The sequence below is a fragment of the Balaenoptera acutorostrata genome, chromosome 10 (genome assembly GCF_949987535.1).
Source record: "Balaenoptera acutorostrata chromosome 10, mBalAcu1.1, whole genome shotgun sequence".
NCBI lineage: Eukaryota > Metazoa > Chordata > Mammalia > Artiodactyla > Balaenopteridae > Balaenoptera > Balaenoptera acutorostrata.
Genome location: NC_080073.1, coordinates 47797704 through 47821304, shown reverse-complemented (window position 1 = coordinate 47821304; position 23601 = coordinate 47797704). Strand labels below are relative to the sequence as shown.

The window sequence follows — 23601 nt, the reverse complement described above, 5'->3', positions numbered from 1 at the left end:
AAAGAAATTCAACAGATTTCTGTATGTTAATCTTGTATCCTGCTACATTGCTGAATTCATTTATAAGTTCTAATAGTTTTTTGTGTGGAGTCCATAGAGTTTTCTACATACAGTATCAAGTCATTTGCATATAATGTCAATTTTACCTCTTCCCTTCCACTTTGGATATCTTTTATTTCTTTTTCTTGTCTGATTGCTGTGGCTAAGACTTCCAATACTATGTTGAATAGAAGTGGTAAGAGTGGGCATCCTTGTCTTGTTCCACATTTTAGAAGGAAGGCATTGAGCTTTTCACTGTTGAGTATTATATTGGCTTTGGGTTTGTCATAAAGAGCGTTTATTATCCTGAAATATGTTCCCTCTATGCCCACTTTTGTAAGAGTTTATATCATGAATGGATGTTGCATTTTATCAGATGCTTTTTCTGCATCATTTTAGATGATCATGTGGTTTTTGTCTTTTCTTTTGTTGATGTGGTGTATCACATTGATTGGTTTTGTGTATGTTGAACCATCCTGTGACCCTGGTATGAATCCAACTTGATCATGGTATATGATCCTTCTTATGTGTTGTTGGATTCGGTTTGCTAATACTTTGTTGAGGATTTTTGCATGTATGTTCATCAAAGATACTGGCCTGTAATTTCTTTTTTGGTAGTGTCTTTGTCTGGTTTTGGTATCAGGGTGATGGTAGCTTCATACAATGACTTTGGGAGTGTCCCTCCCCTTCAGTCTTTTGGAAGAGTTTGAGAAGGATTGGTATAAGTTCTTCTTCTTTGTATGTTTCATAGAATTCCCCAGTGAAGCCATCTGGTCCTGGAATTTTGTTTGCAGGGAGTTTTTAAAATTACAGATTCTATTTCACTTCTAGTGATTAGTCTGTTCAAATTACCTATTTCTTCTTGATTCAGTTTTGGCAGGCTGTATGTTTCTAGAAACTTGTCCATTTCTTCTAGGTTGTCCAATTTGTTGGTATATAGTTGTTCATCATATTTTCTTATTGTTTTTTGTATTTCTGAGGTGTTGGTTGTTATTTCCCCTCTTTCATTTCATATTTTGTTTATTTGGGTCCTCTCTCTTTGCTTGGTGAGCCTTGTCAGAGGTTTTTCGACATTGTTTATGCTTTCAAAAACTGGCTCTTGGTTTTATTGATTTTTTCCTATTTTTTAAAAATCTCTATTTGTTTCCTCTCTGATCTTTATTATTTCCTACCTTTTGCTGACTTTAAGTTTTGTATGTTTTTCTTTTTCTGATTATTTTAGGTGATAGGTTAATTTGTTTATTTGAGATTTTTCTTATTTTTTTTGAGGAAGGCCTGTATCGCTATGAACTTCCCTCTTAGGACTGCTTTTGCTGTATCACATAGATTTTTGTATGGTTGTGTTTTAATTGTCATTTGTCTCGAGTATTTTTAATTTCCTCTTTGATTTCATCATTGACCCACTGGTTTTTACTAGCATGTTGTTTAGTCTCCATGTAATAACTTTTTTCTTGTTTCTCTTTCTGTTGTTGATTTCTAGTTTCATGCCACTGTGGTCAGAAAAGATGCTTGAAATAATTTCTATCCTTTTAAATTTGTTGAGGCTTGTTTTGTGTCCTAGTATGTAGCCTATCCTAGGGAATGTTCCATGTGTACTTGAAGAGTATGTGTATTCTGTTTTTTGGGGGGATGTAATGTCCTGAAAATAACAATTGAGTCTAACTGTTCTATTGTGTCATTTAGGATCTCTGTTGCTTTACTGATTTTTCTGTCTGGAAGATCTCTCCCGTGATGTCAGTGGATTGTTAAAGTCTCCTACTATTGTTGTATTCCTGTCAATAGCTCCCTTAATCCATTAGTATTTGTTTTATGTATTTAGGTGCTCCTATATTGGGTGTATATATGTTAATAAGTATAATATCCTCTTCTTGTATTGATTCTTTTATATAGTGTCCTTCTTTTATGGCCTTTGCTTTAAAGTCTGTTTTGTCTGATGTGAGTATTGCTACCCCTGCTTTCTTGTCATTTCCATTTGCATGAAATAACTTTTTCCATCCCTTCACTTTCAATCTATATGGGTATCTTATAGGTAGCATATTGTAGGCTCTTGTTTTATTATCCAATCTGTCACTCTGTGTCTTTTGATCAGAGCATTTAGTCCATTGACATTTAAGGTAATTATTGCTAGAGATATATTTATTGCCATTTTAAATCTTGCTTTCCAATTGATTTTGTATTTCTTCTTTGTTCCTTTATTTTCCTTTTTGTTTTCCTTTTGTGGTTTGATGGTTTTCTTTTGTACTATGTCTGAGTTCTCTTCTTTTCGGTTTTTGTGAATCTATTGTATGTTTTTGATTTGTGGTTACCCTGGTTTTCAAATATGTTAACCCATTATTGTATCTACTTTCTTTAGACTGGTAGTCATATAAGCTCAAAAACAGTCTAGAAAAAAACCTACATTTTCTTACTCCCCTCTCCCACATTTTATGATTTTTGATGTCCTCTTTTACATCTTCATGTTTTGCTGTTCATTGTAGTTGTAATCACTTTCACAAAAAAAATTTATTTTAATCTATGTACTGGTTTATTTAAGTGATTTACTTTCCTATTTTGATTTTGTCTTTCTGATAGATTCTTGCTTCTTTTCTGTTTAGAGAAGACCTTTCAATATTTCTTTAGGATAGGTTTAGTATTGCTGTATTCTTCTAGTTTTTGCTTGTCTGAGAAATTCTTTATCTCTCCTTGTATTCTAAATGATAATCTTGTTGGGTAGAGTATCCTCGTTTCCCTTTCAGGACGTTGAATATATCTTGCCACTCGCTTCTGGCCTGCAAAGTTTTTGCAGAAAAATCCTCTGATAGCCTTATGGCGGGGAGGGGGTTCTCTTGTAATTGACTCTGTTTTTCTCTTGCTGCCTTTAGAATCTTCCCTTTATGTTTAAATTTTGCCATTTTGATTATAATATGTCTTGATGTAGGTCTGTTTGGGTTCATCTTCTTTGGAACTCTCTGTGCTTCCTGTATCTGTATATGTGTTTCCTTCTTTAGATTTGGGAAGTTTTCAGCCATAATTTCTTCAAATAGATTTTCAATCCCCTTTTCTCTTTCTTCTCCTTCTGGGATCCCTTTTATGTGTATGTTGGCTCTCTTTGTATTATTCCAGAGGTCTCACATACTGCTTTCATTTTTTTTTTTCATTTGTCTTTCTGTCTGTTTTTCTGATTGGGTGATTCCTGTTATTTTATCTTCCAGGTCATTTATTTGTTCTTCTGCATTATTTAGTTTGCTATCCATTGCCTTTAACTTGGTTTTCATCTTGGCAAAGTCTTCTAATTTTGATTGGATCCTCTTTATAGTTTCTAGTTCCTTGTTACAGTGATCTGCATTTCTATTGATAGCTTTTTCTTAATTCCTTCAGTATTTTTATTATCTCCTTTTTGAACTCGGGGTCTAGTAGACTGGAAAGGTCTGTTTCATTGTTTGTTCTTTCAGGGAAATTCTCTTGTTCTTTTAATTGGGAGTGGTTTCTTAGTTTCTTCATTTTACTTATTTCTTTGACTCTATGAATTTAGGAGTAGCACTTAGCTACTCTGGTCCTGAAGGGCTGTTTTTATGTGGGAGCATCCCTGTGTAGCCTGTGTGAGTCTAATATTTTTGGTGTGAGGGCTGTCTTTAGTATGGATGCCTGCCATGTCTTTCCTCAGTGTGTGCTGGCTGTTATCCCCTGGATAGGGGTTGTGATTGTTTTTGTGATGACCAGAGCCTGCACTGGATGTTGAGTGGGGCTTCTTGTTTGCTCTGTGGTTGTCACTGCCCTGTGACAGGGTCTGCTCCCCAGCTGTCAGAGTAGCAGCTTCCAGATCTATTTCTAAGCTATGGTGTGAGGTAGGTGAAACTGGAGTGCTCCCACTGGGAGAAGAGCTGCTGAGTATTCCTCTGCAATAGGTGTCCACTGGGAAGTGTGCTTTACGGCATTGCCCAGCACCCGTTGTGTGCGCTCACAAAGTACACTGTTGTTGGCACTGCCCTCAGCCCCGCCTCAGTCATGGGAACTCTGGCAATTGGCCCAGGTATTTCTCAGGCACTGTGCTTACAAAGCCACAGGCGCAGATCTGCCAAAGTCTGGCACCGGACCTGCTGTAGTCACACACCTGGACCTACTGTGGGAGCTATGGAATCAGCACAGACCCTTGCCCTGCCTCTGTGTGTGCACCTGCAAAGCCCGCTGCTGCTAATGCCAGGCCCACCCCAGCCATGGAGCACCAGTAATCCACACAGATGTTCCACAGGTGCTGTCCTTACATAGTCAAACAGCCCCTGGGAACTGGCTCTGATTTCAGCCCCACCTCCATGTGTGGGCCACCTGCTGCGCTTGTGTGCTCCCAGAGCTCATAGCAGCAGAGCCGTGCCCACTGTGAGCACACCAAGAATGAGGCTGCTGTGGCAGGGACATGCCCCTCCCTTTGCCGTGTGTTAACAGTGGGGCTTCTGTGGCGGACCCAGGCTCTGTCCTGCACACACCCCCGGTTGCGGCCTGGACCACATTCTTGTGTCTTCAGGCTGTTTCCATGCAGCAAACCCCAGTCCTCTCCCTGGGTCTGTCTGCTGAAACCTGAGTTTCAGCACCCAGCCCCCGTGTGCACCAGTAGATGCATGACTTGGGCTGGGGGGTGCAGCGAGGTGGCCAGGACCGTCTGTGCTGGTCTCTGTCCTGCCTGCCCAAGCTGACTGCTCTACTCTCCTCTGAGCCTCTGAAGCTCCCTTTCTGTCCCGGCTGATTTCCTTGCCAGTGAAGGGGCTTCCCAAGATGAGGGAACCTTTCTTCTTCCACAGCTCCCTCCCAGGGGTGCAGGTCCTGTCCCAATTACTTTCTTTTGTCCTACCTGGTTATACGGTGATCTTTCTTGCAGCTTTGGATTATGAGATCTTCTCCCAGCATTCAGTAGGTATTCTGTGAGAACTGTTTCACATGTAGGTGTATTTTTGATGTATTTGTGGGAGGAGGTGAGCTCCACGTCCTTCTATTCCAGCATCTTGATCTACGCTCCCCCACCCCCCACATGCATTCTTAGATGAGACAGGAGTGTTTTGAGACAGACACACAGAGGACACGGAAGGGGAAGCACTGTGACCACAGAGGCAGAGATTGAAGTGATGTGGCCACCAGCCAAGGAACACTGACAGCCCCCGGAGGCTGAAAGAGGCAAAGAAAGGAAGGGAGGAACCTCTGGAGAGACTGTGGCCCTGCTGACACCTTGATTTCGGACTTGTGGCCTCCAGAACCGTGAGAGAATAACTTTCTGTTGTTTGAAGCCCTGCCCAGTTTGTAATTTATGTCAGCCACAGGACGCTGATACACCAGGGAAGGCTGAATGATGCCCAGCGTCCAGCTCCTGAAAGGCTCAGGCCCTGCTATGTTCCTGTGTGCTGTGTGTGTCTGCACACAGGAGGTGCTGCCCAAGTTCTCACTGAATGACTGAGAAGAAAGGAAAAGATCAGGAAGTCTCTTAGGAAAGATTTATCCCAAACTTTAAAAATCCTGCCTTTTTTGGGTGCAGATGAAGTGAGTTAGCAGGGCCGCTGTCTGCATGGATGGTACTGGGCTTGCCTCCCTGTCCCAGGGCTCTTCCTGAGGCCTCTCTGCTCACCCTGCTCACCTGGAAGCCTCTGCCTTGTACCAACTGACACCAGGTCTAGGCCAGTGCCTGGGGTAGTGACAGAAAGAAAAACTGACCGCCTCCCAAAGATTCTTTTTCTAAAAAAAAAGTTTATTTTATTTTATTTTATTTATTTATTTATGGCTGTGTTGGGTCTTTGTTTCTGTGTGAGGGCTTTCTCTAGTTGCGGCGAGCGGGGGCCACTCTTCATCACGGTGCGCGGGTCTCTCACTATCGCGGCCTCTCTTGTTGCGGAGCACAGGCTCCAGATGCGCAGGCTCAGTAGTTGTGGCTCACGGGCTTAGTTGCTCCGCGGCATGTGGGATCTTCCCAGACCAGGGCTCGAACCCGTGTCCCCTGCATTGGCAGGCAGATTCTCAACCACTGTGCCACCAGGGAAGCCCCCAAAGATTCTGAGGGTGAAATCCGATGGCCCCCTCCCTACGTGGCTCACCACGCCCTGTGCTGAGCCAGTTCCGCCCACGTGAACTGCCATGATGGACTTTAGGGCAGTCGTGTGCAAACGTTGCTTACAGAATGACACTTATAAGCACTTGCGGGGGCCCAGTGCACACCCTGGCCCAGCTTGAGCAGGGACAACGGGGGCTGCCCGAGCAGTCTGGCTGGAGGGGCAAGGCTGACTGGCACTGCCAGGTCACTCGGGAGGAGCAGGAGGGGTGCCACCCCTCCCGGTTCTCACAACAGTACCCAGAGTCGGGCAAAGTCAGCTCTGCCCCCCGCCGACCCGTGTGCACCATCATGGCCAGGACTGACGTGCCTGGCCCCAAGGTCACTGTCTCTGCTATGGTCCCCGCCCCCATGGGGCTGTACTGCTTGCCTTGTGATCCTGTCAAGCCCTGGCGCTGACCTGGGGGTGGACTCCCCCAGAGGTGGGGGTGCTCCTGTCTGTGCAGATGCCTCCCAGCCCTGGGGTTTCCTGGGTTCTAATCCCACCTCTTCAGCCTGCAGCAGGCAGAAGGGCCTTGCACAAGTGTCTGCACTATTTGGGGCCTCATTTTCCCTATATGCAGCATTTGTCAGCTTATGGGAAAAAATCCCTAAAGTTCTCTGTAAAAGGCATGTCCCCACGAGGGAAGCGTTTTGAGTGACCAGTAGAACCAGGCTGCAGTAGGAGGGGTGTGGAGGGAAGATGGTCCCATGGCGTTGACCCAGGTCTGCTCCTTCTGGTCACCGGCTGCCCCACCTCCTCCTCTTCTTCCTCGTCCAGCTGTTAAGCAGCAAGAGGCACCTGGGCTGGTGGCCAAGGACCATCCAAGGGAGGACTCTCTTTTCCTGGGGCAGACTCACTGAGGGTGAGAAGGAGCTCCAAGAATGGGCATGTTTCACAGATGGGGAGACTGAGGCCAAGGGAGGGGTGGGCTAGAGGTTCCAAATGTGAGCTGGCTCCTGAGGCAGCCCTGGTTCCCCTTGCCCGCCCGTCCACCCCTCAAGGCCCATAGCCCCTCTCATGAGCTCAGGGAGGCTGCCTGGAGGCAGAGGCTCTGAAGAGAGAAAGGACGAAGCAGGGCCTGGGGAGACCTGTCCTGTGGACGGACGTGGCTCTGGACATACGCCTCCCTGACTGGACAGCCTGGGCAGAGGGTACGGCCCCCAGGCAAGCTCATGGCCTGGTTCTTCCTTGGGAGAGCTCTGGCCTGGGGCTGGAGCTCAGGTCCCTCCGGAGATCATTTCTGACCCAAGGCTTTGAGGTTAGAGGGGTCTCATCCTGTCCTAGTTTTCAGTGGTGGGAGAGAGTTTTCCAGAACTTTTATGTTAGATTGGAAGAGGAAGTCAAACAGGCATAAACAGGCCACCAATTTTTTGTAGATTCCTTTATGTTGAAATAGTTGTAAACTATTAACAAATGAATAATGAGAAAACAATTATCTGGTTAACGTATTACTTATTATATAACAATTAGTTCTGAGACAAAGTCCAATTCAAAACATATTACTGAGGATTCTATATTAGTTGACTTTAGAAATGGCATAATCCAAACATATTTTTCCATAAATTATTATTATTATTTTTTTGGCCACACTGCATGGCTTTTGGGATCTTAGTTCCCCAACCAGGGATCGAACCCTCGCCTTTGGCAGTTAAAGTGTGGAGTCCTAACCACTGGACCGCCAGGGAATTCCCTCAAATAAATTTTCCTATGTAACCTCTAAAGAATTTTTTACTCCCATCATTTGGCTCTGGAAAACTTTTATAGGCAACAACATTTTTACATGAGAAAAAAAAATTAAGTACAGTTGTTAGGCACAGCTTAAAAGCGGTGATACGCACAAACTATAATAATTACAAATCAATACTTATTCGAACACACATTTGAATTTAAAGCGTTCAAGTAATCAGCGTTTTAGATAAATTTAAAATATGCTTCGAGAATCATTTTTAACATCTCCTTCCCTTTCTAATGCACTATGGAAAAAATTCCTTTCCTATTTCTTCAGCAGTAAGAGCCTCAAAAATGTTGTTACAAACCTGGATTCACCTTGTACTCTTGAGAAACAAGCTGAAGAGGATTTTGGATCTGGTTAAAAATATTATCCTAAGGGAAATATCCACAGAGAGAAGCCCTGTGTCTGTCTATAGGGCTTGGGGCTGGGCTGGGTGGTGGGTCCAGGAAAGTCCACACAACTATGTACAGGGGGTGACTCAGAGGGGCTCTAACCAGTGTGCTAATCATTGGAAGACCGGGGTTGAGAGGGGTGGCAGATCCTGAATGGTCCGAATCATTTTAAACTTGGCCCTACTTGATGGAACTCTTTGAGAAACAAGGATTTTTCTGGATAGTGTTTGTCCTTGAAACAAATGAATCACCTCATTCAGTGTTTCAAAAAAATTCACTGTCTCTTGGTTACAGGCTACCAACAGTTAGAATATCTTAATGCATAGGAAAACTTTAAATTCTCTGTTACCGGAAATGCTTTAACAAACTGTATCAGCTTATGATAATGTCAATATCATTCGTTCATTCAATTGCTTTTTCCCATCTACTCTCTCTTTAGGCAAAATTTGATTAACGAATTTTTACTACCCATCAGTCATCTGTTTTGGACTCAAACTGTCCATAATTGGTTGCGAAATACAGGTGTGCGTATCGATACATGGGATGTAACTATAAAGTCACACGTTGAATTGTTACAGGTGGAAATGAGTTCCGCAACTCTAGAGCTATACTGAATGAGACCTGTTTATACTTACCAACATTCACTCATAAAAAAAAAATATATATATATATGTGTGTGTGTGTGTGTGTGTGTGTGTGTGTGTATATATATATATATATATATATATATATATCTTTCACCCTGTAGAATCCTTTCTTTCTAACATCTTTTCAGCCAGTCCTGCCAATCAGATAAGAAACACTACAAGATTGGGAGATAAAACCTTTTTTAAACAAGTTTCCTAATAGAAATTAATTTTTTAAAAGTCTACTTTTAAAGCAGCAGTTAGAAACTTTTTTCTTGTAACACGTCAGTAATACTGTTACATCAAATTGTGGATTTAAATAAGTTTAGCAGTTTCTTATCTCTTTAAAAAAAATACAGATTTCTGTGTTATTTAATGGCTTCTCCATTCTTCCAATTCCAAGGAATACAAAGGTCTCCATCCTGCATAACAGAGTAAAAATGTGAAATGCAGAGGTGCATCCCTTGTAGATAAGGCAGTGATTGTTCTAGAAGTCTCTTACAACAATCCACCATTTGTATACTTGAAACGCTGGGCTCCTTATAAAACTTTTCCAGAGAAAATTTCTTCGTGGAAGCCTGCATCAATTCGTTTTCAATGACTTTCAACCTGTTAGGTTGAAAACAAACATGATTGCCACAAGCTATAACCAAATAAAAGAACATAAAATGTAAAAAACATTTTTGTATATTGGGCCATAACTTTCTACTCTCAACACTGAAAATGGTATCCACAAAGGCCAAATTATATGCTCAGAAGACTGTCCATAGGTATCTTGTAGCACCTATTATTTCCACATGTATCTCTAAGTATTTGTTAAATTTTTTTAGCAGTAATGGGTTAAAGATAATTAATACAATAATTTTTTTGGCTTTTAAAAAATTTTATTTAAGTTTAATTTCTAATTAAAAAATGTTTTTAACTGAGGTATAGTTGATTTACAATGTTGTGTTAGCTTCTGGTGTACAGAGAAGTGATTCAGTTATACATACATATATCTACTCTTTGTCAGATTCTTTTCCCTTATAGGTTACTACAAAATATTGAGTATGGTTCCCTGGGCTCTACAGTAGGTCCTTGTTGTCTAATTAATACATAATTCAGAAGCCTCTTATCCCGCCTCCAGGAGCAGCTGTTGGTGACTGAGAAAAGCAGGAAGCTGAGAGCACCACCGGCAGCTTCAGGAAGCCCTACAGTCCAACCCTGACCCGGGCAGGAGCGACTTCTGGAGATTCCTGAAAAAACCCCAGGACCAGGGGCTGGAGGAGGCCGCCCTTCCCACTCTCTCCCCACCAGGGCACAGGTTCTGTCTTCCGCCTGACAAGGGTAAGACACAGGCGCTGCAAGTCAGGCAACCTGGAGAAAGTCGTGCAGGGGCTGGAAGGACAGGACCCAGACGTTAGCTGAGAACAGTGGTCTTTACACGGCTCAGCAAGCCGAGGGTGGTGCAGAGGTGCTCTGAGGGCCCTCGTGGGTATGGACGGCCTCCAGTTCCTTTCCTCTTCAACTGGAGCACCTGCCAACCTTGATCTTTATCAACTGGGTTTCCACTTGAGAATCCACTTTATAAAGAGAGATGCAGCTCAAAGTGTCTGAAAACCACTGTCTCAGAACAGGCTTCATCTAAGGCAAGAAGGCTGCCTAAGCAGCACCGCGTGGCTGCGATGCAGGCGGCCGGACTAGGGAGGGACCGCGGCGCAGGGAGAGGAGAGAAGGCGGCGGGGAGGGGGAGGCTCAGCCGGGCCGGGGCAGACGGCTGCAGAGGGCCCAGGCCAAGGGGGCAGGCGTGACGGGACCAGCAGCAAATGGTTTCTTTACCCTCCGTGTTGGAGGGGACAGGGATGAAGGCTCCGGAGCCCAGAGCCAGAAGGAGGCCAGGGAAGCATGAGCGTCAGTGGATCCAGTCGGTGAGTATTGACTGAAGCCTCCCAAGTGCCAGGCCCCGACCCCGGCACTAGAGCGAACAAAATAGACAAAGCCTCTGCCCTCATGAAGCTCACATGCTGTTTGGTGGGGGAAAGACAGTAAATGAACAGGGAAAAGAGCGTGTCATAGGGAGATGGGCGGCAGGTGAGAGGGATGAGGGGAAGCTGCTGGGTGGCAGGGGAGCTGAGACCTGAGGCTGGGAAGGGGCGGAGCCTGAAGCCATGGGGGAGAAGGGCTCCAGGTAGGGGCAGAGCGCGGGTCCTTGAGGAGGTAAGAAGCTCCTCTGGCAGGAGCAGCAGGAGTGAGGGCAGCGTCTTAGGAGGCGAGTTCAGGGGGCCGATGGCAGGGCCTCGCAGGCAGGAGCACATCTGGGCTCTATAAGGACCACTCCCTCCGGCTGCTCGGCTGAGAATCCACTGGGGGGGGCGTGCATGTGGAGGCGTGGACACCGGACAGGGCATCATAGGACGATGGAGGCTGAGACCCGGGCGCAGCAGGAAAGGACACGAGACGGGCGGGGTTCTGGAGAGACGGAGAAGGTGGAGCTGAGAGGTCTGCCGGCCGGGATGTGGGGAATGAGGAAGCAGGACAGGAATCAAGATGAATCACTGGGTTAGATTTACCTCAGCAACTGGTGGATGAAACGCTCAAAAACTAAAATATTTGATTTTTACTTCTTTTTAGTTTCCTTCCTTAAAAATCTACTGGCACTATTGCAAAGCTATAGAACGCCCAGTGCGAAAACAGAAAAAGCAGCAGATACGATGTAGCAAGATCATCAGGCCTCACAATGGAGGGTAGGTGAGACTTACAATTCATTAATTAATTAACTTAGTTCTGGTTTATCCTTCAGTGCTTATTTTTTTTAAAGATTTTATTGGGGTCTAGTTGATTTACAACATTGTTAGTTTCAGGTGTAAAGCAAAGTGATTCAGTTATACATACACATATATTCTTTTCTCATACAGATTATCACAGAATATTCAGTAGAGGTCCCAGTATTATATACTAGGTACTTGTTGTTTATCTATCTTACATGTAGTAGTGTGTGTATGTTAATCCCAAGTTCCTGATTTATTCCTCCCCACCCCATGTTTCCTCTTGAGTAACCATAACTTTGTTTTTGAAGTCTAAGTCTGTTTCTGTTGTGTAAGTTCATTTGCATCATTTTAAAAAAATTAGATTCCAAATATGAGTGATAATCATGTTTGTCTTTCCCTTTCTGACTCACTTCACTGAGTGTGATCATCTCTAGGTCCGTCCATGTTGCTGCAAATGGCATTATTTCGTTCTTTATTATGGCTGAGTAATATTCCACTGTATATATGGACCACATCTTCTTTATCCATTCCTCTGTTCATGGACATTTAGGAGGCTTCCATGTCTTGGTTATTGTAAGTAGTGCTGCAATGAACATTGGGATGCATGTGTCTTTTCAAATTATGGTTTTCTCCAGATATGCCCAGGAGTGGGATTGCCAGATCATATGGTAGCTCTATTCTTAATTTTTAAAGAAACCTCCATAATGTACTCCATAGTGGCTGTTACCAGTTTCCATTCCCACCAGCAGCTTAGGAGGGTTCCCTTTTCTCTGCACCCTCTCCAGCTACTATAGTTTGTAGACTTTTGGGTAATGGCCATTGTGACCGGTGCAAGGTGAGACCTTGTTGCAGTTTTGATTTGCGTTTCTCTAATAATTAGGGATGTTGAGCATCTTGTCATGTTTTTTTTTTAAACTGTGAATAAAAGTTACCTCTTGAAATTGGCTTCTTGAAATACTGCACTGATTTGAATTCTTTTTTGATTACTTATCCCAGGACATTTCTTGAGGACAGGTGTTATTTATTTACAGCCCTGCAGGCCTTGTGAATATTAAGACCTGGGCAGGTGTCACATCCCTAGAGCCTGAGCAGGCTTGGTTCCCAAGGATGGACTGTCCTGGGGCTGAGGGAGCTGGGGAGGATCTGCCAGCAAATGAGCCCCTCCTTGGCCCTGTAGTGCCTGGTCCCCTCTGGATGGGACCACAATCTCCAGATCCAGGCGGGCCCTCCTACAGCTACACCAAGCCCACTGCACCCAAAGGATGGTGGACTCTCTGGGCTGGAAGAGCTTTGAAAAGTCACCTGGTCTCCACGTCTCCTAGTGGTCTGTAGAGTCGCCCCGCCTCCGGACGACAGCACACTCAGCAGGGTGGTTTTGCAGGGGTTGGGTATTGTCTGGGGGGGAAGGGGAAGGGGGAAGGGGCAGTGAGACAAAAGCTCTTGGGTGTTTGTTCTGGCACATTCCACTCTAATTTACAACCCAGAAACAAGTTTCCCTAAGGCTCTGGGTGCCCAAGGCAGCAGAGCTGGCATGAAGAAATCCTGCCGCCTTGTGGCCATTTCCCAGAAAAACAAGTTAAAAACCAGTGCTGATGGGCACTTAATAGTCACAAGGCCTGGGGGGGCTGTAAATGACACCTGCCCTCAAGAAATGTCCTGGGGTTGGTAATCGCAAAATAATTCAAACAGGGCAGACTTTCCAGAAGCCAATTTCAAGAGGTAAATTTTACACTGTTGAAAAAAAAGGCACATGAAAAGATGCTCAACATTGGTAACTTTTAAAAAAAATTTTTATTTTTATTTTTATTTTTTAACATCTTTATTGGAGTATAATTGCTGTACAATGTTGTGTTAGTTGCTGCTGTGTAACAAAGTGAATCAGCTATACGTATACATATATCCCCATATCCCCTCCCTCTTGCATCTCCCTCCCACTCTCCCTATCCCACCCTGCTAGGTGGTCACAAAGCACCCAGCTGATCTCCCTGTGCTATGCGGCTGCTTCCCACTAGCTATCTATTTTACATTTGGTAGTGTATATATGTCCATGCCACTCTCTCACTTCGTCCCAGCTTACCCTTCCCCCTCCCCGTGTCCTCAAGTCCATTCTCTACCTCTGCATCTTTATTCCTGTCCTGCCCCTAGGTTCTTCAGAACCATTTTTTTTTTTAGATTCCATATATATGTGTTAGCATATGGTATTTGTTTTTCTCTTTCTGACTTACTTCATTCTATATGACAGTCTCTAGGTCCATCCACCTCACTACGAACAACTCAATTTTGTTTCTTTTTATGGCTGAGTAATATTCCATTGTATATATGTGCTACATCTTCTTTATCCATTCATCTGTCGAATATCGCTAATTATTAGAAAGATGCAAAGCAAAACTACAATGAGGTACCACCTCGCACCAGTTGGAATGGCCATCATCAATAAATGCTGGAGAGGCCATGGAGGAAAGGGAACTCTCCTATGTCGTTGGTGGGAATGGACATTAGTAACAGCCACTATGGAGAATAGTATGAAGGTTCCTTAAAAAAACTAAAACTAGAGCTATAATATGATCCGGCAATCCCACTGCTGGGGCGTATATCCACAGAAAACCATAATTCGAAAAGCCACATACACCCCAACGTTCATTGCAACACTATTTACAATAGCCAAGACATGGAAGCAACCTAAATGTCCACAGACAGAGGAATCGACAAAGAAGATGTGGTACATACATAGAATGGAATATCAGTCATCCATTAAAAAGAACAAAATAATGCCATTTGCAGAAACATGGATGGACCTAGAGACGATCATACTAAGGGAAGGAAGTCAGAGAAAGACAAATATGATATCACATGTGGAATCTAAAGAAAAAATGATTCAAATGAACTTATTAACAACACAGAAACAGACTCATAGTGTTCGAAAACAAACTTATGGTTAGAAAAGGTAACGACACAAACACAAATGCTCACCAACCAATCAAGAAGCAGGCTATTTGTTCAATAGGATCTGGCCAGGAACTGTCACCAATTCCACAAGTGAAACAGATATGTGACTCTTTCACTTATTTGATGCATAAAATGACCCCATCATCTCCTGGGAAACAGATCATGTCCACAGCCCTCCTGCATGGCCACCCTTTCTCTGTTTCACATCCTAGGCTTTTTAAACAAGCAATTTGTGTAGATCGAGGCGAGAACGGGCAGCGAGGCCAGAGAAGTAAGTAACCAGAGGGGGGCCCCAGCAGCACACTCGGACAATCACCCTGGTCCTCCGCCCACCAGGCTCCTGCCCCCGCCCTCCTTACCCTCCTCCCCGGACACGTCAGCTTGTCCTCCTCGGCCACAGCCTCTGCTTCCTGTTCCCTTCCCAGAGCATCAGCCTCGGCTCCTCTCACGCGTGACCCCTCTCCGTCCACCACCCCTGACGCTGAGGGCACTTGCATCTCCTGCGAGCCTGGGGACCAGGCCTTCATCTTTCTACCAGTGGCGCCTTTCACAGCTTCCGATCCGCAACGGTCACAGCAAGTGACGGCTGCATGAATGAATGAATCCTTGCTAGCCAAACCTCCTTAGGCCATGTCTTTAGGAAAACTGCCCTGTTTTGAATGTAATACTCTCCCTTTCTTTATAGTAGATCCATGAAACATCATCAACACTATCTAACTGCCTACAAAACTACTGACTACAACAGGATTCCTTCAAGGATACAAATGGCATAGAGACAGCACTGCTTATGAACCAAAAACCTTTTTCACTCTAAGATTTCTTCTCAATTTAATGACAGTGCAGACGAGGCTTGTTTTCTAGCAGCAGATTTCAAAATTTTAAACAGTGAAGATTCCAATTAATCAAGTAGTAACTGAGTTTTCCCCCCTTGTTGCCACCCTTTTCCATCATCTGCACAGTTTCTTTCTGATACTCTTATCTTTCACTCTGCTCCTGAGTTGACTTTTACATTAACAAGCCCTGCTTCTCAAATTGAGGCACATGGTGGGAATGCAGCTGAGGTTATTACACTGAGAAAACAGCCACATCCAATCCCTGGCACCACCGGGGGGATAAATAAATATGTTACTCCTAAGTGACATGCTGTTTAATATAGTCGATTTCCTAAGTTCAATACAGTTTTAATTTCCCATACTTATGAGTTCTGACTACCTGAATATTTTTAACGATTAGACGGAATGGTAAGACAGGAAGAGGGCTAAGGGAACTCACTCTTCTTTTCTTTTCATGTTCTCTCTTGCCTGTTGGGCTTTGGTGAGAATAAACCACTGGAGGTTTGCTGGGTCGCAGAGGATCGGAATGTTAAAATGCCCAAGTTCGTGCAAACTGGGAGCATATCTGTCACTGTAATAAAGCATACGTAAAAGGAAAAATCAGCGACCTCTCCACCCCCATTCCACCCCCAAAGAAACGATTTTCTTAGTCTGTTTAATGGAAAAGGAACTCATCAAGAAAACCCACCTTAAAGGTACAGTAAGTCCCCTACATATGAACGAGTTCCGTTCCGAGAGTGCGTTCCTAAGTCCAATTTTTAAGTCCAACAAGTTAGCCTAGGTACCCAACTAACACAACTGGCTATATAGCACTGTACTCTAGTAGGTTTATAATACTTTTCACACAAATACTACATAAAAAACAAACACTTGAAATAAAGACACTGTACTACTGTACTCTCTACAGTACTGTACAGTGAAGTACACAAAAGCATAACCACTTGTAGAGGATGCATGCATGTGACAATGTACAGCAGACACATGAACTAACTTATGAGATTGGACATGTGAACGCACGTTTGCACCTTTGAAAGTTTGCAGCTTGAAGGTTCATATGTAGTGGACTTCCTGTATAGCAGAATTGATTTGAAGTTTTGCTGTCCCCAAAGAGATACACTATCAGGATGACCACACCCTTCCCGGCCCTGTGACCTTCCTCATCTGTAAGATGGGGGTAGTAACCCACTCCATGGTGAGGTTGTGAGAGCTAAAGAGATAATGCATTTAAGTAGCAAGCATGGTGCCTGATATGCACGCTGTTGATTTCACATTAGTATAATCCTATAAAGTTTTCCACAGGACTGATTTGCCCTGTAAGTGGCAATATATTCACACAATGTTCTAGAGACTCAATCTTTCAATCCTCTCATGGTGGCTTTTCTCATGTGTAAAAGAGTGTTGCCAACAGAGGTGGTGGCATTCCTTTCTTTAATTAATTCCTAAGAATCACACGTGGAAATACAAAACAATTTCATGCATGGACACACACAGCCCATCTGAGTGAATGAATAAAAGTAATTGTTTTAGATACTTGCCTGTTAAGGATCATTTGCAAACCACGCAAACTTCGAGGGTGAAAAGGTATTCGACTTTTCAAGAGTCTATTATAGAACACGTCGAGAAGAGAGTAGTATTCTTCAAGTGTCAACACTGGCTGTAATTCTTCGATATAAACAACTTGGATGCCACCTAGAAGATAGCTTATTTGGTCCTCCAAAAGCATCAGCCTCCTCTGCAGGTCAAAATAACTCGGTAATCTTTCAAAAAGCTACAGTATTTTTTTTTTAAAAGAAAAGGGAAGGAATATTTAGTTTTATGGTACTTTAATAGTCCAAGTTTAGGACTTTGATAAATGGTATTGAGAAATTCTAACAAGAAAATTATAAATTATTTTCCTAGAAGGAAAGTTCAAGTAAGCAATAAGAAAAAAGCTATGGAATGCTGGAAATATTAATATCCAAAACAAACCACTGTAAATCTTAGGAACTTTTAGCTAGGAATTGAAGAGATTGCCGAAGAAAAGAAATATGTTCCAAGTAAAAATAAGTCTTAAATTCTAACATTTAAATATTCAGGTAAGAATCTCAAATTAGGTTAGAAAGATTAAATGGAATAATAAAGAAGGGTTTTAGAAATAAAGTCTACATATTTCAATTCCAAGTCTCTTCCTTCAGAATTTCCCTTAATTCAACTAAATTCAATTATGGAGCAGCTACCATGTACTTAAGTACTAAACTGGGTCCTTGGAATATAGAGATGATAAGAATTTGTGTCCCTGTTTGCCAGGGCTTATGGGCAGGGTGCAGGGAAACAAAACAAGAATCAGAATTCAGTGTACCAAGTGCCACATCAGGGTGAAGGGACTGGAGGGTCAAGGAAAGGTTTCTAAAGACGTCTAATGTAACCAATATGAAAAGATAACGAGGATTTAGAGAAGGTTGGACACATTACTAATTATCAGAGAAATGCAGATCCAAACTACAATGAGGTACCACCTCACACTGGTCATAATGGCCATCATCAAAAAGTCTACAAATACCAAATGCTGGAGAGGGTGTGGAGAAAAGGGAGCCCTCCTGCACTGTTGGTGGGAATGTAAGTTGCTGCAGCCACTATGGAGAACAGTATGGCGGTTCCTTAAAAAACTAAAAATAGAGTTGCTATATGATCCAGCAATCCCACTCCTGGGCATATATCCAGACAAACTATAATTTGAGAAGATATATGCACCCCAATATTCATAGCAGCACTATTTGCAATAGCCAAGACATGGAAACAACCTAAATGTCTATTGACGGATGGATAAAGCAGATGTGGTCTATATATACAATGGAATACTACTCAGCCATAGAAAAGAAGGAAACAGTGCCATATGCAGCAACATGGATGAACCTAGAGATGACCAAACTAAGTGAAGTAAGTCAGACAGAGAAAGACAAATACCATATGATATCACGTATATGTGGAATCTAAAATATGACAGAAATGAACTTATCTATGAAGCAGAAACAGACTCACAGACACAGAAAACAAACTTATGGTTACCAAAGGGGGAAGGAGGTGGGGGAGGAATAAATTAGGAGTTTGGGATTAGCAGATACAAACTACTACATATAAAATAGATATACAACAAGGTCCTCTTGTATAGCACAGGGAACTATATTCAATATCCTGTAATAAACCGTAATGGAAAAGAATATGTATATGTATGTATAACTGAATTACTTTGCTGTAAACCAGAAATTAATACAACATTGTAAATCAACTATATTTCAATTAAAAAAAAAAGGAATAGAGAAGGTTAGCTGCATGTGGGAAAGTTTCAGAGAAAGAAAAAAGCATGTGCAAACCTGGAAGCACCAATAGGGACAAAGCAGGTTCAAAAACAAGGAGTTTGGTGTGGCTGGAGGGTGGCACATGTGGCCTAAGTGGAAGGAGGCGAGGCTGAAGAGGCAGGTGTCGCTGGATCAGGGAAGGACCTGTGTCCTACATTACGGACTCAGATTTTATACAGAAAGTTGCAGTTATGTTAGAGGAGTTGAAAGGCATCAAAAACTCTGCTATAATAAAAGCAATAGCAGTATAAAAATTCTACAAAGTATTTATAATATACTTCTAACACTTTTTGAAAAACAATTTTACTACCTACTTTTCAATTTTTCTCTCAACGAGTTATTCATGTGTAAATGGTAGCTACGTTTTAAACACCTTTAATTTTGACATAACTGTAGATTCACACATCTTTCACCCAGTTTCTCCAATGGTGACATCTTGCAAAACTATATACAATCACAACCAGGAAACGGACACGGCTACAGTCCACTAACCTTGTTCAGATTTCATCAGTCTTACTTGCACTCGTGTGTATTTAATCACATGCAGATTTATCACACGTAGAGATTCATGTGACACGACCACAGTCAAGACATAGAAGAGTTCCATCACAAGGATCCCCTCTGCTGCACTTCCATAGCCATAGAAACCTCTGCTCTCCCACCCCCTGACCCCTGAAACCACTCATCTGTTCTTTCTATAATTTTATTATTTGAAGAATGTTATATAAATGGAATCATACAACATGTATTCTTGTGAGATTGACTTTTTTCACTTTGTACAACGCCCTTGAGAGCCACCCAAGCTGTGGCCTGTATCAGCAGTTCATTCCTTCTTACCACCGAGTGGTGTTCTGTTGCATCCATGTGCCAAGGTTTGTGTCACCATTCAAACACTGGAGGGTATTAGGGTTCTTCCTAGTTTTTTGCTATCACGAACATTTGTGTACAGTTTTGGTGTGAATATAATTTTTCATTTCTCTCATATAAATGCCCAAGAGGGCAGCTGCCAAACCACATGGTAAACACGTGTTTACTATTATAAGAAACCGCCAGACTCTTTGCCAGAGTGCCTGTGCCATTTTACATTCTCAACAGGAATGCATGAGTGATCCAGTTTTACTGCATCCTCGCCAGCGTTTGGTGGTGTCATCATTTTTGTTTAGCCATTCTGACAGGTGTGCAGTGACATCGCATCGCATTTCCCTATGGTTTTTCATGAGCTTATTCGTCATCTGTATGTCCTCTTCTGTGACATATCTGTTCATGTTCTTTGCCCATTTTCTAATTGTTTATTTTTTTACTGTTGAGCTTTGAGAGTCCTTTATATATTTAGATACAAAGACTTTGTCAGGTAGGTGGTTTGCAAATATTTTCTACCAAATATTTGATTTGAACAGATATTTCACCAAAGAAGATATATGGATGGCAAAAAAGCACATGAAAAGATGCTCACCACCATTCATCATTAGAGAAATGCAAATTAAACCCACAGTGAGATAGAACCACACACCTCTTAGAGTGGCTAAAATTAAAAAGAGGACCATAGCGAGTGTTGGCAGTTTCTTAAGTTAAAATACCCTAATGTATCTGGCCATTCCACTTTTAGGTATTTACCCAAGAGAAAAGGAAATATACGTCCATATAAACTTTGTAGATAAATGTTCATAGCTTTATTTCTAGTAGCCAAAAGCTGACATAACCCAACATCCATCAATAAGTGAATGGATAAACAAACTGGTATATCCATATGATGGAATACTACGTGGAAATAAAAAGGAAAAGTACATGCAATAGCATGGATGAATCTCAAATTATGTCGAATGAAAGAAATCAGATCCTAACCCCAACATACTCTGTGATTCCACTTACATAAAACTCTAGAAATATAAACTAATCTATAGTGACAGAAAGCAGACCAGTGGTTGCTTGGGTAGGGGGTGGTGGATGGAAGAGAGGGTCTACAAGGGACATGAGCATTCTTTTGTGGGTGACGGATGTGTTCACTATCCTGATTATGGTAATGGTTTCACGGGTATTTACATATGTCACATCTCATCAAATTATACCCACTAAATATGTGCAGTTTATTGTAAGTCAATTATACCACAGTAAATCTGCTAAAAACAAAACAAACAAAACAACAGAATGAAGGGCTTTAGGCTATGCTTCAGAAAAGACTATAAAATTTCCAAATAAAAACGGACTTAAAAATCAGTCCTCTAAGAATTTAAACTACAAAATATTAAGCATCTGATCTGCAAACAGGATGATTCAAATATTTTTTAGTTTACTGACATATCAGCATAGTTTGAAACAAAAGCATGTCGATGACAAATTAGAGATTTTTTTTGTTTTTAAGCTTTTTCTTACTTTTGTCCAGTGATGATGGACATCCATTGTTCCCAGCATCACATGGCCCACTGCACTCATCCCGGACCGGTCTGTAAATATTATTGTACATCCTGGTGATAAAACACAAACCTTTGGTCACTGTCCAGAGAGGCTTCATTCTTTCAGCACTGTGCAAATAATTCTGTAAATTTCATGTATCAACTCAGGATTAAATTCGGTAGAAACTTCAAGTCTAATTTTTTGTCACTAAGTCAAAGGAACAGATTTTAAAATTCAGCTGATATAAAGTCACATCTATCAATACAAAGACTTTCAACACTTAGCTTTCCTCTAGAATTTACAAATGTGTATAGCCGTTAAGGGATATGGATTTTGGAAGTGAATGGAAATTGTTTACCTTTTGTATTTTTAAGGCTTTCCAAGTTCTGCTGGGCTAAGCGGCCTAAACTGTGCAGCTGGCTGCAGCGGTGGGCGATGCCCCAGCTCCTCTGCCACCTGGTCCAACAGAGCACACGGCCCATTAACACCCCTGTCCCCCCAGAGGGAGGCACACACGCGCCCCCACTGCTTGACTCCCGGGAAAGCCGAGGAGTTGCTTTCTCAAGGAGACACACAACATGTTTCCAAACTAACTCATGTTTCAAGAAGCAGCCAAATGGGAAATGAATCGTTTACCGGAGGGTAAAAACCTTAGCACTATATTCAGCTATCCAAAGACTTAAAACAAGCAAATACACTGTGTTGTTTCTCTTAAAATAAGAGGATGAAATGGGGAAAACTTTGACAAAGATCTTTTTCTTCTTTACATTGTTCAATGACGATGATGTTGTCTTAGACTGAAGTTCCAACTAGGAATTCCAGTTCGGTTTATCAGAATTTTTTTAATCATATTCTAGAGAAAATGATTTTTACGACATCATGTAATCTGCTCATTTTATAGATGAACGTTATTACATCTCAGTGACAAAATGGAACTTGATATTCACATGATGTCACAGAGGCGCTTCTGTGTATGCGTAAAGAGCACCGGTATTAAGTGGTGTCAGAAAACCAACCTTCGAATGCTAATTCTGTGATTGACTAGCTCTGTGACCTTCAACAAGCTGCCTCTGGTCTTCCTAAGGTTTCTCTTCCTGCTTGCCCAGTGGGGAACACTTCTTACAGCACAGGTGGCGTAAATCACAGGGGATGAACATGTGAAGGAGTAAGGCGCTCAACAGGCTTTCAGAAAACTTAGGTTCCTTCTTCATCCTAACACCAATTCTGACGAATGTCATTTCTGGTAAAGTGAAATCGGCTTTCAAAATTATTCCTTTAACACACAATGTCATCAGTCACAATGCTTTTGTTGTGACTGTCCTTTTGTTGGAGACTTGGTTAATTTCCCAGTAAGCCGAGACACTCATGTCCACGGTCCTCAAGTGTTCTGGTCTCGGGACCCCTTTGCACTCCTAAAAACTGAGAACCTCGAAGAGCTTTTGTGTATATGGGTTATAGCTATTGATATTTACCATAGTAAGAATTAAAGCTGAGAAATTTCTCCACTATACTGTAAAATAATGTTTATTTCTCTTTATGTTTAAGAAATCCTTTCATTTTCCTGATCCATTCTGCCTTCTCACATCTTTTAAAATTTATTTAGAAAAAGTTATTTTCATGCATATTAATTTGTTTTTTTATAAACGTTTAAGAAGGATCTTATTATTCTGTTTTTAGTTAGTGAAGTCTGTTACTAGATTATGGAATTGCAAGGGCCCCCTATAATCAAAGCTTGGATGTGATGAAAAGACAGCAGCTATCACCACAAACCCAAACATCCCACACAGTCCAAGTGTAAACACTTTCCTCTGAAATTTGAATTATCTTGGACAACTATGATTTGAATACATAAGAATAGAATATATAAGTACTATCTGTATTCTGCAAGCCCAGGAAAAAGGTGCTGTTATGGTACCCAAATGGTCATTTGGTTCAATCTAAGTAAAAAGTCCTGATAATGATGGCTGAAAACAACAAAACAGGCTACAGCAAAGAGTAATAGAAGTTTAAGCTCCAGACCAGATGACAATATCTCAGGGTTTTTGTAATGCAGAGTCCCATGACTGAATCACACCACCCCCTCCTTAGGGTTGTAACAGCTGTTAAATCTATTTTTATAATAAATAAAGATTCAGCATGTATCTTTATACAACTGTGATTTCTAAGTTTATGAAAACATTTCAAAAGTCAAGTTATAGTGACTACAGGTAATAATACTGTATTGCATTTTGTAAGTTGCTTAAAGAGTAGATCTTAAAAGTTCTCATCACAAGAAAAAAATTTTTTTGTAACTAGGTATGGTGACAGATGTTAACTAGACTTATTGTGGTGATCATTTTACAATGTATACAAATAATGAATTATCATGTAAAACACTTGGAACTAATGTTATATGTCAATTATACCTCAATTTAAAAAAAAGAAAAGAAAAAAAAGAAAAAAAGTCATGCTATATAACATAGAATAAAAGAATACAACATTTATTTTTTATCTCCCTTCCTCTTTTTAAACTT

At 41.9% G+C, this 23601-nt stretch overlaps 1 protein-coding gene across 14 annotated transcripts in view; it reads right to left on the bottom strand.

Annotated features, from left to right (window-relative positions):
- Nucleotides 1-7459: 7459 nt before the first annotated feature.
- Nucleotides 7460-23601, bottom strand: part of TCAIM (T cell activation inhibitor, mitochondrial) — a 39093-nt gene continuing 22951 nt past the window's right edge. For 9 of the 14 annotated variants that reach the window (XM_007193476.2, XM_007193477.2, XM_057554633.1 and 6 more), the window contains 5 exons: nt 21447-21544; nt 21068-21159; nt 16898-17130; nt 15802-15933; nt 9459-11284 (listed from right to left, as the gene is read on the bottom strand). In XM_007193476.2, coding sequence (XP_007193538.2) covers nt 10651-11284; nt 15802-15933; nt 16898-17130; nt 21068-21159; nt 21447-21544 — 1189 coding nt within the window. In that variant the 3' untranslated portion in view covers nt 9459-10650. The other 5 variants (XM_007193479.3, XM_057554635.1, XM_057554634.1 and 2 more) reach the window with 5 other exon arrangements.